We start from the raw sequence: 16,795 nt of genomic DNA, 5'->3' as shown, positions 1-16,795 counted from the left end.
ATGAGTTGCCCCACAAGGTACCTGTAGCACTGGCTGGTTTAGCTGAGATGCTTCCTATTTAGGTAGCTAAAGATGGATGTGCTTTAAGCTCCTGCCTGTGCTTGGTTTCAAACGCAGTGCTGGCTCCTTGCAGACTCTTAAGATGCTGCTGTCAAGCATCTTAGCTCTCCAGAGCAGAGAAGTTGTTGTGATGTGAAGCTGGCAGGATTTGTGCCCCTTCCTAGTTGTACGTCTGTTCTGCTGCCTTGCTCCCATTGATTGAGCCAGTAGGAAAACCAAGTTGCTCTGCATCCACTCATATTGGGGCTGCATGTGTCAGCATTTCCCTTTTGCAGTTAGATATTGAAATCACAATTCAGTGCCTTCATAATCACTGGGAAAGGTGAAAATCATACTGCATTGCTATTTGTTTTTTTGTTTGTTTCATCTATGAGCAGCTGTATACAGCATCAAAAAAAAAAAAATTGAAGAAGTAACGTATCATGCATTTATCTTGACATTTTTCCATTTAGGCACTTAAGGATGTGGAAACTGATTTTATTATATTTTACAGCAGCAAACAGAATGCAGATAAAATCTTTTACATATCTCGTGCTTCAAGGTGTTTGGTTTTTTAAATTAAAATTAGGAGAAGAATTGTTTGGGAAGAAAAGGAAAGGCATGGAAAGAAAATTGACGCATCCTTAAATAACTAGAGGTCACTAGATTAAAAAGACTAAAAAAAGTCATTTCATGGGCACAAAAATGGAAAACTTTGGCTAAAAGCCTATTCTTGTTCAGCTCACAAAATAAGGGCAGCAATTAGAAATTAAAAACTAAAAAACTAAAATTATAAATGAGGAAGTGAGTACTAATCAATATAAATTAGAAATAATAAATAAGGAAAATTTATATGGAAAGCCAAAGCAGGAAATAAAAAAAAAATACGGTTGGCAGGGAAAAAGAACATTAGAAAGTTTTTAAAAAAAATGTTAATAGTGTAAGCCACTAGATGGAGATAGTAAGATTGTTATGAGTGATTTGAAGCAGCCAAAAGTGTTAAATAAATAGCTTGTATTCTGTATTTTGAAAAAAGCTCGATGCTGTTCTCATGTCATGAATGTGTTGAGGCAGTTTCCAAAATGTCTGAAAGAAAGCAAGGTATTAAGCAGCAACTATTAAAAACAAAAAAAAACCCAAAAACTAAAAATCCAAACTGAAACAAAACCCTAAAACCAAACCAACAAGGATCTCCCACCCCCAACAACCTTCAAAAAAACCCCAAATAAACCACGCATTTCTGAAGCCACAGAAAAGTGCAGGAGTGCTAATGATTTGCTGGCATTGGAATGTAACCGATATCACATTGTTATCATTTCTAAGCAAAACAAAAAGGTGTCTAATCAATAATGCAATAAATTTAGCTGAGTTTAACTGAATATAACAGACAGCTAAAGCAAGCAGTATAAACAGACCATTTCAAAATCTAGTATCTGGGTTTTTTAATTGATGATGATTTAAGAGATGATTTAAAGATTATTTTAGAAATTATAGATATGCATAGGCCATTGTTTTCTTTTAAACAAGAAACTGTAGCATGCACTATACAGCATGTACACATATGATTAAGAAGAGGTTAATTGACAGCTCCTCTGCATAGTACAAGTAACTAATGCATGTTGGTACAATCAGAAATGCAAAAAAAAAAATTAAAAATAAAACTAAAATGTTAGAAAATAGTGCCGTGGATTTGCTGATGAATCTTAAAAAGTATGTTGCAGAATTTTAGAGTGTGTTAGAAAAATGAACAAAAATGAACCAAAAAAAAAAAAAAAGGCTAATTTATTCACCAAGGCTAGTAATGGTTTACCTATATGTGATAAACTTAAACCCCACACATTAGTTAAACAAATTTTGCTGAATACATTAAACAACTATATCCTATGGGATGGAGGGAGAAAGAAAGGACTATGCATGTTGGAGATGATGTAATGACAGGTTTGGGTTTTCATTCTTTGACTGAAAAAAATAATAGATTTTGTGTGTGTGTGACAATATGTTTGACACGGACTCAGCCAAGCTCCTCATTCTTGTTTGCTTTTAAGACTTTCTTCCTCTTCAAAATTTTTAACTGTGTTTATGGTCAAAGAACCACCTGCACCAGCTGTGTGTTCATTCACATCCATTATCTTAAATATTGTTAAATCCTTAGGAATAAATTATGACAGGAATAGGCATTTATTTAAAACAAACAAAAAACTCCCAACAAAAGAAAACAAAAAAAAGCAGCAATACTTCTTAAAATGTCAGTTTAGTTTTATGTTAGTAGCATGCTGTTTGTTTGTGTACTAATGATCTCCGTATCCTTGGGAAGAAAATTCAGAAAAATATGCCCTTCCAATTGCTATATCATCTGTGTTCAAACTGTATAATACAAGAATTATTTGCTTTAAGCTTACAAAAATGCATATTGTTGCTATTTGTATTTCTTAAAGCTTGCTTGTAGAAAATCCCAGTTTGCTTGAAAAGAACAGTGCTGCAAGTACTGTTACTGAGCTGATAAAGTCTGCACAGTAAAGATTTGTAAAGGCTCTTAGAATCAAAGGTGAGTCTTTGTTTACCTCTTGAAAATGCTTTTATAGGAGGTTCTGGTTAGCCATTTCCAATAGAGAATGGAGCAGTTGATCAGATAGTAGCTAAACTAATGAAAAGCATCATGGAAGTGACAGGAAGATTAATTAAGTTCCTCCAGTTGTATTCACGTGTGGCGGTCCAGAGTTCCTTTGGGTACTGCTGCAGTTAAATGGTATTCATGGTGACAAATATTGCAGATTTCCAGAAGTGACACATCTGAGTCAAGGGTAAAAAAACACATTTGGTAGTTTCAGCCAGTGAAGAGTGTGCATAACCAAAGATGAGCTTCTAAGGCTAGCTAAAATACACAATTGTAACTTATTCCTTCTAGCATAATCTCCAGAGATTAGCAACGAATCACAAACTCTGCATTATTGTGCAGTGTGTCTTAAACTACTCCAGATGTCTTCAAAATGAAAACAAACCAAATTTCTAGTCAATGCACTTGGTGTATTTGATTTGAGGCACAAAAATATACACTTGGAAACACTTTTCTATTACTTTTGGAGTCTTACAAAGCTGCGGTTTGTTTGCTGTTTTTTTATTTCTGCACTGTGGTTGCTGTAGTACTAATGGGAATCAAATATTCCCAATACGTTCATTTCCAAATTACATAGAAGTTCTAGCTCTACTTAACCTTCAAGAATCTTTAGTTTGGTGGTGAATTAGCAGGTCAAATGTGATTTGGATTGCATCTCCCACTTTATTTTCTGAGATAAATGTTTGCTGATGCATTTTTATTCTTAATAGTTGTCTCTGTACAGTAGATAAAGTGTATTTAAGGAAAATTTGGAAGCATTTCAAGTGTATGAGATATTTCAACTTGCTACACATGATGCATAAAGTTAAAATGTTATGTCATTAGTTGTTGTCTACTATTACATTTCTGCCAGTGGAGTCCCTCAATATGCTTCTCCATTTGCAAAAAAAAGGCTTGTGGTCAGCCTCACTAATTGAAATTCATCAAAGCCAACTGGTAAGAGTCTGGATATAAAACTAATATTAGTTGTCTCCTGGGAGAGTTCAAAACTGGAAAAGAGTTTTCCAGGAATACTAGGGAATTAACTGGGTGCATTAATATTAAATATTAATTGGTCTCTACAACAGACATGCCTGTGAGTGGCTTTCATACTTACAATGGAGGTATTGGGTAAATCAGTAGAAAGCATAGGTAGCATAGCTAGTTCACAAAGTGGCCTTCCAGCTCTAGACCAAATCAAGTGTAAGAGGTAGCATGTGGCTTTTCCAGCTCTGGAGAAATGTAGAGTATGTGCTGTACTTCTGGGAAATGTGTAGTCTCAGTTTGCTTTTTGTTTATTCCAAGGAGGTAGTCCCTTGTAGGGTAGTCTTTGTTTCAATATTCTGCCCTTTGTGGCAAACTTTTTGCCATAGTGGGGCTGTCAAAAGCAGGAAGGGCAGAAGAAATCAAGATGGAGAGACACCATTAGGAAAAAAAAAAAAAAAAAAAAAATGAGCAGGTTTTTCAGAAAGAGGATTTCAGACAATAAAAGCTAATTCTACTATTAGAAATAAGTCTGTGGGGTAGCTCTTTTAGCAGAAGTGCTTTGGTTTTTTTCATGTTACGTCTTTGCTGCTGGTGAATCATGAGGGCTTGGGGTTTTGTTTTTATAGGTGAACCATGCACGAAAATACAATAATTTTGCAGTTGACCTGCATCTCTGCCAAAGCTAAACACTGGTTAGCCTGTGCTGGCTTGTTGATGACTGGGAGTTTGCACCATGGGCTGACATCATGGGCTTATTTAGTCTTTCTACATGATTCTGCATGTCCAGACTGGGTCTGCTCAAGTCTCCAGACACACACAAGTGTGTTTGCTGCTCCTGCCTCTGCCTTCTCATAGCTGTGTTTAGCAGAATCCTGTTCTTGAATGGAAACAGCAGCAGTTCTCCTGAATCCTTTCCAATTACTAACCTAATCCTCGCTTTCACTGACAGTGACAATATCCCACTCTGGGAATAAAATGTATTCTTTGTCCCTTGCTTGGAACTTCTTTTTTTAAAATTTTATTAATATTGTGTGTCTGTGTCTGTAAGTGAAAACAGAGTTCAGAGTTTGGCATTGCGTATGTGAATCTAGGCTGTGAAAGCTTTTCAGGAAAGCCAATGAGTGTATTTCCCTCCTCCCTTGTAACTGAAATGCAAAGAAATGAAATAAAACTTCTTGGTTTAGTTTTGCTTTGGTTACTTTGATTGTATGCTGATTGTAAGAACACAAGCAGCATGCAATAAGTTGGGGGAGGGAGATGACCCCAATGGTTTTGAATCCTAAAGTGCAGAACCAAAGTGGAGGTAATATTCAGAGCCTAGTAGTGAACATTATGTTGGTCTGCAAGGTGCTTTGCTGTTCAGGCTTCCTGAGGGGCTGGCCTGCCACCAGGCTCCACCAAATTGGTTCTGGCATTGCAACTGAGCAGCCAGCTCAAGACATTTAAAAGCTCCACGGTTGCTGCCTGACCGCTAATGCTACATCCACACAAACAAGAGTCATCTCTACCTGGGCTCCATGCTGGCCAGCTGATGGCACAAATCAGCAAGGCATATCAGCTTGGAGGAACACTGAGAGCCGAGGTAGCCTACATCTTGCAGGGTTTGAGTCCCAGCAGATTGAGCCTGAGCTTTTCTGTGATAAGGGAAACACAGCCTAACAGCAAATCCTGTGCCTGGGTGCAGGTTGGCCTGAAGGGCATCATGCGGTGCCTCTGCAAAAGCACTTTAGAGCTAGCAAAGGAGCTGAAGGGTTTCATGGTGAATTGATTCTCTGGGATTTTACCCATGGTGAAGGGGAGGGAATGCTTGTGTTGCAGAAGGCTCCTAATAGTAGCTTATACCTGCTGCTCAGAGGACATTGGAGTGGCTCACCTGAGATATTTTAAACCAGGCTTTGAGGGTGGTGCTTTCTCCTGTAGCAAGCTGTTTTTCCTTGTACAGAAGTGAATGAGCATAATAATGATGAAATACAGGAAGAAAGGTGCGAATAGCCTCTGTTTCATGCTGTCCAAACCCTCTAGTTAAAATACAGGCTGTTTCTTTTCTTTTTTATTTTTTTTCCCATAAGTTTCTAGATAGTATTTTTTTTCTTCACTGAGATTTAGGATGTGCTCAACTTAAGTTGCCATTAGTCACCTTGAACAACCACATGAAAAATCCTGATCTTCCTCGGTCTCCTGCATTGTGTACTCTTTCCTTCTTCTTATGAAGTTTATGTTAGAGTTTTTCTGTGTGCTGTATCTCCCTCTTTTCAGGCATGCATGCCTCTTTCTGAGGGGCAGCTGAAATATGGAAGGGCACTGAGAAAAGCTAGGTGTCAGACAGGGAGAACTATGGGGACTACCAGTAAGGGACAGCACTGGAATTCATGCCCCCGTCCCCCCGGGCAGTATTGAGTCTCGGTGACTTTCACACAAGCAGTATGAAACCTCATGAGAGTCATGCAGGGGAGAACTCTTGCCGAGAGATGTTTAAGGGCAATGTACACTGAGGCTCTTTACATTTCTGCTGCAGTTGGAGCATTCCTAGGCTGCTGTGCTGGTGGGATAATTCTACCGTAAGTGATTTGACCTCATGAAATGATAGTTACTGTGTGGAGCTCTTACAAATCAGAAGTGGAGCTTTAAATGAATTATACCTGTCATCCTCTTTCCTGTAGGATAAAAGCATTCATCTCATTAGATCCTATTATAATGAAATAAACACTTCAGCATACTGTCCATTATTTTTTACCTTTATTTAGTTTAAATGTATTATCAGTGATACACGCCGGACAGACAGCAGGAAAGCAATGTCCTTTATTGATTTATAGAAGAGACATGATAAATGCATAAATACAGACCACATCGTCCTCACCACATTGCCATGCCAGTGTGTGTCAGGTCTGTCCTGAGGCGCTGTGTGGAGATGGTGAAGAGTATTTTGGTATTTCTTTGGCCTTCCATCCTCTGAAGCTGCTGCTAGTTCATATAACAGCAGGGACTGTGTAGGGACCTATTTAAAACAAACTTAGGACCACTCCATTTGTCACAGAACAGTGAAATAGCTACCAGCTGCTAATGACTTATCATCCTGGGCTGGAAAGGAACCAGAGACCTGGAGGGTGAAAGGTTGTAAACTCCATTACAAATTCTCACTGTCATACATCTCCTGTCCTCGTGCTTTGTTATTCGTGTGAAGAAACGGTGGTTTAAAAAAATCAGTTCAGCTCTATTGAAATTGAACAATTGAACTACCCCTTTGTCAGTTGCTTTTTAAAAATAGAAACAGATGGAGCTTTTTCCAGCATTTGAAATAAAATAATTTCCTGAAATGATACTATTGATTTAAAAAAAAAGAAAGAAAAGGAAAAAGAACAAAAAAAAAAAAAAAAGGGAAAAAAAAAAAAAAAAGACCTAAGGGGACATGGTCTTGGAAAGTGCCAAGCATCTTTATCTTCTACTGAAGATGAGGAATTGGGGCATTCAGGGCTTTTCCTGGAGCCAGAATTGGGGCATTTGGGGCTTCTCCTGGAGCCTGTCCTTCAAAATAAAATTAGCTAACAATATAAGCTTTGTCTTTCACATCTGTTATGTAATTGAGCATGTTATGTCACTGAAAGCTGACGAAAAAAAAAAAAAAAAAAGGAAAATAAATCCTGGTACTATTTTAGAAGGGCTGTTATTCCTTTTGGGCTTTTTCCCAAGCCAGAGTTAGGTTAGCCAGGATATAAGAGCACACCGTTGTGAGCCCGTTAAAGAAAAGATCTGTTTGTAGTACTCTTAGTCCTGATGTCACAGGCACAGCAAGGACATCAGAAGGAGGAGTCAGATTACAGTAAGAATGGGCAGTGCAGCATGCAGCCAGAGTAAATGCTAAATCAGACAGGGATTGTATCAGGGATAAGACTGCCTGCAAAGCGCTCATCCTGAGGAGGCACACTGCTCACACACGCTTCTTGTGCTGGGAAATTTCCACATAATGTAGAATGAAAGAGCTCCGTTTTCCATGTCAGCCCTGTGTGGGAGCTAATGCTGAATACACAGCGGTGGGATCCTGACTGCATGATTAATGAGAAACATAATGTATTTTGGTAAGTGTTAACTGTGATGTAATTCTTCTTCTGCTCACATTATCAATAGGAGTGATTATTTTAAATTTCGGATTCAAGAACATTTTGTGCTGGCACGCACCGAAAACTGACAACTGGGGAATCCTGTCGGCTGTGCAGTTTGAAAGGATTCCATTGTCTGGGAAATTCTCTGTTAGAGTGGGCTACCGCGTAGTTTTAGAAGCTTGGAAAATAAGCTAGGTAGGATGAACTCATCCTGGGTTTGTTTTAAATGAACTTGTGTTTCATCTGCCGAGAGGGGATGAGAAATGGCTGTGAGGCATGGGAAGTTTTAGACGAACTTAACGTAATGGACGAGCTGCTACTGCACTGTCTGTGGTGGGGAGGCACAGCAAGCCTTAGTATTTCATTCAGCTTTTAGTTTGAAGAATTGAAAGATACAAAGGCAAAACAATGCTTTATTTGCAGTGGTGTGTTTGCCGAGTACTCTGCATTATGCAGATCACCGGGTGTGGGGCTGGCTTCTAGTGTACCACGAAATGCATATTATTTTTAAGCCTTTAGAGGTCTCAGAGCTGTGAAATATTTGTGCAGAGTTTAGTTTTGTTGCTTGATGGAAATCTTCCTCAGGCTTACAGCTGAGCTGGCTGCATACCCTAAAAACATGTTGGAGCTTGGAGCTATGTCCAAGCAATGTACTTACTGCTGCAGTACTGGGCTGGGATGTACGATTGCAATATAATGCTGCAAGTTCGTGCTGCTAAATAGCAAACAAATAAAGCAGAAAAATTGGTGGTGGAATGGAAAAGTACTATTCTTGGCTACTTGAAATCTCAGTCTCAGTGTTAATTTATAACACTGAACACAGAACAGAGAGTTGGAAGATTTCTGGGACATCCAGAAGCTTTCTCAGTTTCATTAAATATTGAATCAGGAGTTCACTTCACAGCTTTAAGAGAAGAACTTCTGTAATATTCTGAGCTCTTTCACAGAAGTACTATGCTTCATGACATGCTAAGCATTTTCTTTCTTTCATAAAATTATAATGTTGGGGGGTATTACTTTACCGGTAAAATCCATCAGCTGTGAAAGCAGATTGATTTTGATGTAAATTCTCTTAACAGAAAAAAATATAAATTGGCTGAGTTGTCAGAACTGTTCAGAGTCCCTTTGAAAGATAAATTTGTGGTGTTTTATCTTTCCTACGTTTTCCGAAGACTGAATTAAAATAGAAAAGCATTACAGTTTTATGTTTGAGTAATCTGGATTAAGTTTCTCCACCACTGAAAATGTGGCCTTAGGTTAATTTTTTTGCTCATTTCATTTGTGTTATTTTTCTACCTTTAATATCATTGCTAGCACAAGAAGGGTTTTCTTTTCTTTATCATCAGTTTTGCAGCAATTGCCTGTGTGACTACGATTAGAAGTTATGGCTCCCTGAAGTTATATGGGTTAGAGTATTAGGAATATGTACGGTAATTTTATATGTTTGATATATTTTATACTGTATGGTACGTAATTTTATAATTATTTTTTTAGGTTTATTTATGGTTTTCAGAAACGCATAATGGTGCTCAAAATTATTTTGGTGTTATTTCTTTGGAAAAAATAAACATCTGTTTCACATGCTTATTTGTTTTCTGGTGCAAAACAAGTTTTTCATTGGAACAAACTGGGTTGTACTTTCTGCTTTGCTGGAAATTCCACTTCTGAGAACAGAGTTGAAAGTTTCTGTGAAGCAGGTTCTTGGTCTGCTTTGTTCAGTCTGAAACTCGCATTAATATTTTTAAATTAACGTTCTTGTTTTGGTCTTTTGAATAGTCTAGCATGAGCTAATGGGCATAATGTTTACCTGTGCTTGCTCTGGATGTTTTCCTGCTCTGTCCGTGAGAAGCCAGAGCTCCTGCAATCTCACCTGTCCCTGTTGTAACACTTACTGCACAAGGCAGTGTTGCACAGAGCTGGATGAAAGCTCGACCGCATATCTCATGCACCTACTTCGGCTTAAAATTACTTCAGCCTTCCCGTAGGCAGTATCAAAATTTTATCTTTCCTGAGGGAAAATAAAATAAAAACCAATACAAACCAAGCAACCAACTAAACAAAAATACCCCATAATTTTCTTTCAGTATTATTGAAGAATTCTGTGGTGTTTCAGTCTCTGTGCATGCTGCTATTGGGCCACCTAAGGAATGAAAAGGGAAGAAAAAGCAAGCGTTTCTGTATGTTTGTGTGCATCTTGCTTATATTTCTGGGCCTTCTCATGGAATGGATGCTGATGTAAGGCAGCATAGTGGGAACACGTGTGTAGTACTAAGGTTGAAATAAATACTGAAATAATTACTGTGGCAAGTCAGAGCTAACCCTCTGAAAATATTATTCTTCTGTAGCAAGTAGTGAGTTTCTTAACCATTGCAGACAAAAGTTGCTAAATTCAGTTGCAGTGGTTTTTTTGTTCTCTTTAAACCTGTACCCTCCAAAAAGATTTTGAGCTGAGATAAAGTATGCTGTACTATTTAGGCTGAGCCTTCAAATAATTAATCTGATTTATGACCCTTTTAATTGCATAAGCTTTTCTTTTACGTTGCACCAGAATTTTGATGGAGTGGTTTCAGTAACTGCTAATTTTCACTCACTGTGCGGTGCTTTAGAGTTTGTTGTTTGATCACCGTGGATACATTTGTTACTTTCTCTATTGGTTTTGCATTCATCATTTCCAGTTGAATAGAGATGTGGAATTGTAATAATAATAATTATTATTATAAAAAATCCTACAAAACGATGTAGTGCATTTATAGAGCAAGCCAAAAGCCAATGAAAATAATAAATTTCTGCTAAATGTTTTAAGAGGTACATGTTTTGCACTTAAAAGCATACGTACCTACCTCAAAGCAAATTTTGTTGGCATTTATCATCAAGTTAATAATTTAGTGTAAGATAAAAGCCGGTCACCACTCTTCTCAACAGAAAGGGTGAGCGGCTCTCAGTGCCACAGCGCTGATGTTAACAGGGGAGCTCCTCCAGCCCTCCTCGACACGAGGGCTCTGCTGTGGCTGATGGTCATAGCTGGGCACTGCCACTTCTACCTTAAAAGGTCCCACTGGTTACTGCCTTGGCTCAGCCTCCTCCCCCACATCATCCTGCCCTCCTCAGCCCGGCAGCGCTGGTGGCTTGTGGGAGCCGGCTCATCGGGTGAGTCTGGTGGCTCTTGTGGCTGCCCCGTGGGCTGGGTGTTTGGGTAAGGTGGAAAGTGGTCTTGGCAGTTCAAGAGGGAATAGGGGAGAGCTTTTGGTTCATGCCGTGCAACAGCACTGTATGGGACGGGCATCTCACTGGAGAGAATGCTGCGGTGATGGTGCAGTTATGGGGCAGAGAGCACGAAGTCCTGAAGGCTTCGTAAACCTGGGCTGGGATTGAGAGGAAAGACAATCCTCTACCCCTACTGCTATAAAAATCCCATTCCTCCCTTGTGCCTCCATACCTTGCTCTTACTGAAGAATCACAATTGAAAAAGAACTAAAATTAAAGTTTATAAAGGGGTAAAAAAGGGGGAACCTTATACTCTTCACCATTTCTTTTCTTTTTTTTCTTTCTTTTTCCCCTAACCTCTCTGGACCTATTACTGTTTTAAGTAACTTCTAATCTTGATGTTTCCATTCACATTACACAGAATCTAGTATACTGAAGTGGCAGTAATAGAACCAGTAAGGGGAAAAATCAAACCATTTTTGCCAAAAAATGCCATCACGTTTTTATTTGTATGTTGACTGATCTTGCTGGGCATTTTTTTTTATTAGTATTGTAGAGTGTAGTAATTCATCTGCATGCATACTACTATTCTGAGTATCACTCTTTATTTCTGGAACACTTTTTTGTAGGAGGGATTCTTGCTGGATGAGTCATAGAAGAAAAAATACACCCCCACACCCAAAATCTCACCACCTCTTTAAAGAAATCACGCATTATACGAAACCAACCAACCAACCAAAGCAACCTGTTTCAGCAGTTTCAGTGAAGATATTTAGATGTCACTGGTTTGTTTTTAGGAGGTTATATTTCTTTCTAGGTTAAACACAGTGGAGGCCTTTTGTGTGATTTCTTTTTGACTTCACTTTAAGCAGGATGAATCAGTGATGATAAGGTTAGGGTTTCTCAAAGAATGCTTTGAGAAATGCAGATATTGGATTATGAACTGTATTTTACCACCAGACATCTGCAATTAAAAAGTATAGCTAGTATGTAATGGATGGGGTATGTGACAGAAGAATTCAGCTGAGCAAGCTGATGTATAGGATCTTAAGACTGCAGGAGCCTGTGTTTATACTAGGGATATTACACCATCCTGGGCAGTGAAGTTTATATCTTAAAGTACTGAATAATCATTAACGCCTGTACATGCTAATAATTTTTTTTTTAAATCCAGTTTGAACTTGCAGAAACTTCTGTGTGATAGACTGCAGCCTTTTAAATTCTGCTAGAGAAGCTATTAATTTAAAGTTCCTCTAAATATATCCAGTATGTTGCTATAGTTATTTTACCACTTCACACACGCACACACATCAAGTTATTCCCAATGTTATCCTTCTTGTGGGTGGCAGACTTGCCCCAAAACCAAAATCAGAATTAATGTTTTCTTGCTTCATTAGAGATTAGATCACAGTTGCTTCAGCTGGAGATCCTTTAACAGAAAATGTGTGTGTGCACGCATGCGTACACATGAATGGGCGTCTGTACATGTTTTTACTGGGATTACTCTGATATTTAATCTTACATCTCTTATTAACAAATACCTCACTCTTAAGAAATCAAAAGTTAAGTAGAAACTGTTTTGTTTTTTTTTTTTTTTTAATTTCCATTATGGTGTTATGCATTTGTTCTTTCTCATTTTTTTTTCTTGAGTTGTATAAATTATTTTCATAAAATATTTTAAAATAATGCGAGCCTTTTGGTGGAGAATTGTCTCTGAGTCAGAAGGCTTGTACCTCTTTGTGCCTGTGTACAAATATCCTTTTTTTTTGTTTGTTTGTTTGTTTTGTTTTTGTTTTGTTTTGTTCTGTTTTATAACCTGATGGCAGTTCTAAAAATTCTTGCAATTGCAAAAATGTTAATCACGTTGCAGGAGTCCTTTCAAAGCTTTTGCCTCTCATTGCACTACAGTTGATGATGGCACTTGAAAAAGAGGAAATATATTTGGAGTTGATAAAGGCAATATTTCAATTTGGTATTAGATCATGAGAAGTTCCTGAAATAGAGGAGAGGTCATAAGGGCTTCAATTTTAAAAAGAGGTTATTGCATATAATACACCGCTAAGATTAGTTTTGCAGATACAATTGAATGGAAGACTCGTAACATTCTGAGAAAAGGAAGTAGAAGAGGTTGGCTAGAAATCCCAAAGCCTCGAGTATCTGAGACTGTACTTGAGTCAATTGCTGGGGTTGGAAGTGTGAAGAAGCTTTGCCCTGCTGCAGGGCTTAGTCATTATATGACAAAGCCACATTCTGCAGGTCAGTCAGCCTGTACTCTAAGCAATTTTTTTGTGATATGCTTCTGCAAGGTCTTCTTAAGGGTGAAAAATCTAATGCGTTATTGTCATGCTCATATATTTAGACATCCTTGCCCATTTTGTTGACCACTGCTTTTGGGTCATCAGTTTGATTCTCATTAACAAATTCCCCCTAGTTTTTATTTACTTATTTTTGGTTTGTACACATGCGCCATTAAGAGTTGGTTCCAATCATGAGAATAGTATGACAGATTAAAGAAACTAATAAAAGCTCTGGATCAAATGTGAAATAAGAAAATGCAACTGTAATTTGATATTGGAGTTGTAAAGGAGGCTTTTATGAAAGTTCAGTTCCTATATAACCTTGCCTCTTGTTAACATAGACGATAATATGGTTCTGTCTCTTTTGATGGTTAAAATTATATCCATGTAGGACTTTGCATTTGAAAAAAAAGACATCTTCAGTCCTCACCTAGAGCATTTAAACAAAAGCACTTACTCTCTCCATAATTCTTTTTTTCTATTTTTTTTTTCTTACTTCTGCTTTGGCAAAGGTTACAACTATTTTGAAAAGTTGGGGTTAGATCAGTCTATTTCTTTTTTTAATGCCTCAGCTAGCTGGCTGAACACGTTGTTTGAAAATAATGGGCAATTCTTTCATCACTGTGGGTTCAGGTCCTGGCTCTATTACCCAGACAACTAATTTACTCTGTTTTATAGTCCCTGCAGATTTCAGAATTTAAAACCATAATGTACCACTTGCTTTTCAAGTAAAGCTTGAAAAGCTCCTGGGGTTTGGTAATGTATAGTATCTTCAACTCTGAAGCAGTTACAGGAGATACAAAAATGAGATTGACTGGGAGTGTCTGCTAGCTCAGGGTATGGAGTTTGAAGTTTTAGCATATACTTAGTATCTCAAAGGGCTTTGTGTCATCTTGGTCTTTTTTGTAGTGTATTTTTATGCATTCTTTTTATTACAATGCAAATTGGCAGTCTCTTCCTCAATTCTCTCCTTCAGAAAACAGGATAGAGTCTAAAAAGTGGGTTTATGTTAGAAAACTGTCTGAATATTAAAACTGCTTTCCTAAGAACAAAGGGAAAAAACTATGCTTAATTTTACTCTTTGATTATTACTTCACAGTGATTCTCCTTTTTATTTACTTTTATGCTGTAATTGAAAAAGAAGATGGACAGTACAGTTCATTCAAAGAAAAACCATGAAAATGTTCTCAGCATCTTTTGTTGGTGGTGACTTTGTTTACTCAGATTGTTTACTCAGTTTGTTTACTATGGACTGTAGTAAGTTATAAAGACAGAGGGAAATAATGGCTGCTTTCTAATACTGGTAGCCATTGTTGCTTTAAGGATCAATACTGAATAAAAAAAAAATAAAATTCAGCAAACACAAACCCTTGGCAAGATAAGCAGTTGTGAATGCACAAGGAAGAGGTGTGGGGATGAAGCCAATCTTGGCACCACAAACAGTATCACTGCTCTTCTTGCTAAGCCAAATAATTTTTTCAGTAATGACCTGAGGGTCTAACTGTCTGTAGTGCAATTTTTAGCAAATTAGGTTTTGTTTGCTGATCTTTACCTGTGAAAGCCAATCCATTCACCTTCCGTCATCGTCCACATAACCAAAGCATTTAGTTTGCCAAATAGGTGACTGTTATGTAGCAAGCACACAGCTCTTTTGTTTTTCTGTTATTGGTGGTAAGTTGTGCTCCTCTGAGAAGCAAATTTTTCAACCGGGGAAGTTGTTTGAGCTTGCCTGCTTCTTGGTGGCACAGGAAAAAGTAGTAGGTTTGCTTCAACCCTTCACGCAGCATTTGTTATTTTCGGTAGCCATCTTTATTTCTTCAAGAAGGGAAAAAAAGCAGGCAAGCATAAAACTACCTAACCACCTATTTAACTTCACAGTTCCTGTGTTTGTAAAGAATAAATTCCAACAAGTCAAACAAGCTGTAACATGGTGCATATGCATGCATGGAGGTGTATTTAAACCCTTTCCCTTTTTGTCTCAATTTCTGGCTGAGAGCATGACAGCCACATGAATATGGATGCATTATTTCTGCTATCCTTACATGCATTTATCACTGAAGAGGTGATCCAATAATTTACAAACATTTGTCCTGCCAATCCTGAACACAGCCTATCTACCTTGTAAAACTGGTTGTTTAGTCCTCCTGTCCGCATGCAATTCTAGGGAAGTAGCACTAACCTCCAGGTAAGGCATTTAGTTTCTGTTGGATCAAATCTTAGGACCATGGAGTACCTGGAAATCGCATTGGTCTGTATGGTGTGATTTTTCTCTCCATTCTTTACTAAGTAGGTTCTGAATTAACTCTTTCTTTTTGATTGGTTCAAACTTAAAATTTTCAATACATTTATAGGTTTCTAGTGTTGGAATTTTTTGTTTGTTGGGGGGTTTTTTAGTCCTTTTCTATATTTTTAGTGAACATAAAAGATATCTTTTTACATAGATACAGCTAACAAACCTCAGTGCTAATTAGCAACACACCATTCATGGTTCAGTAGCATCTGGAAATCAGACATCTCTGCAGATATACTATAAAAATTACAGTGCCTTGCAGAAATGCCTATCATTGGTTAGACATGTGTATATGAGATGGCTATAAGATTCCTATTAGTGTTGAGTTCCACACACACTAAGAGCAAATGTGATAGGTTATCTTCCCAATACACACTGTTTTTCAAGGTAAAAAGAATCAGTGGCCTTAAAAAGGGATATTACTACGCAGAAATAGCCCATGCAGATACGCTTCTTTGCATGAAGGTAGTTGTTAAATGTAATAAACAAACACTGAAAGGCTGAAAACACAATAAAAAAAAATCAAAACAACAGTTCTAGATACAATCAAAGAAAGAGTGTGTGAAATGTTTATAAACTCTTCTGGCAGAGAAAGGCAGGCAGCAGATGAAGCACTGTGGCATGCTGGTGGTGCTGCAGCAAAATGGAACTGGCAGCATCACCCTGCACAAGCACCCCAAGGTGACAGAACAAAACTGCTCTGTTTTGCCCTTAGTGACTAACTTGAAGCAAAATTGTCGTCACATGCTGTCATCAGCACACAGGGAAGAACATTTATTTGAGTGGCCTGAAATTAACCTTGTGAAGGAAACGGACAATGGATGGTGCTATGAATCACTGTGGACACCTAGAAAACTCGACAGATTGTTGGAAGATAATACAGATGTTATGGAATATAGTTTATTTTTATTGCTTATTCTTCTATGTCCGGATTATTTTTTTAAGTTAAATATATCCAGAAGTGTTAATGTAGTGAGGAAAAGCAGCAGAGGACTATCTCAAGTAGGCAGTCTTTGATGATACTGAGCAATGAGGGAACATTAGCAATTAGTCCTCCCAGTACAACCCTCGGTTTATTTTAACAATGTTCATGTGATTTGTATAAGCTTTTTTTGCATTTCTAGTAGGAAGATTTCTTCATAAGAATATTCACAAAATTAACTGTTGCATGGAAGTTTATTGTAAGATATTAAAAAAATTTCTACATTAAAAGCAATGCCAGCACATTTTCAGCAATACAAAGTTCACTTTGGATTAATTTTGAAAAAGAACCTCAGTACACAGTCAT

At 37.7% G+C, this 16,795-nt stretch overlaps 1 protein-coding gene across 2 annotated transcripts in view; it reads left to right on the top strand.

The window, feature by feature from the left end:
• The first annotated feature begins 7,612 nt into the window (after nucleotides 1–7,612).
• LOC103538040 (zinc finger protein 385D) overlaps nucleotides 7,613–16,795 on the top strand; it is a 154,315-nt gene continuing 145,132 nt past the window's right edge. For both annotated transcript variants that reach the window (XM_008504338.2, XM_030445216.1), the window contains exon 1: nucleotides 7,613–7,692. In XM_008504338.2, the coding sequence (XP_008502560.2) occupies nucleotides 7,671–7,692 (22 nt within the window). In that variant the 5' untranslated portion in view covers nucleotides 7,613–7,670. The remainder of the gene's footprint in view (nucleotides 7,693–16,795) is intronic.

The sequence above is a fragment of the Calypte anna genome, chromosome 2, assembly GCF_003957555.1.
Source record: "Calypte anna isolate BGI_N300 chromosome 2, bCalAnn1_v1.p, whole genome shotgun sequence".
NCBI classification, from domain to species: Eukaryota; Metazoa; Chordata; class Aves; order Apodiformes; family Trochilidae; genus Calypte; species Calypte anna.
The sequence above is the reverse complement of the archived record's forward strand: the minus strand, read 5'-3'. Positions and strand labels throughout refer to the sequence as shown.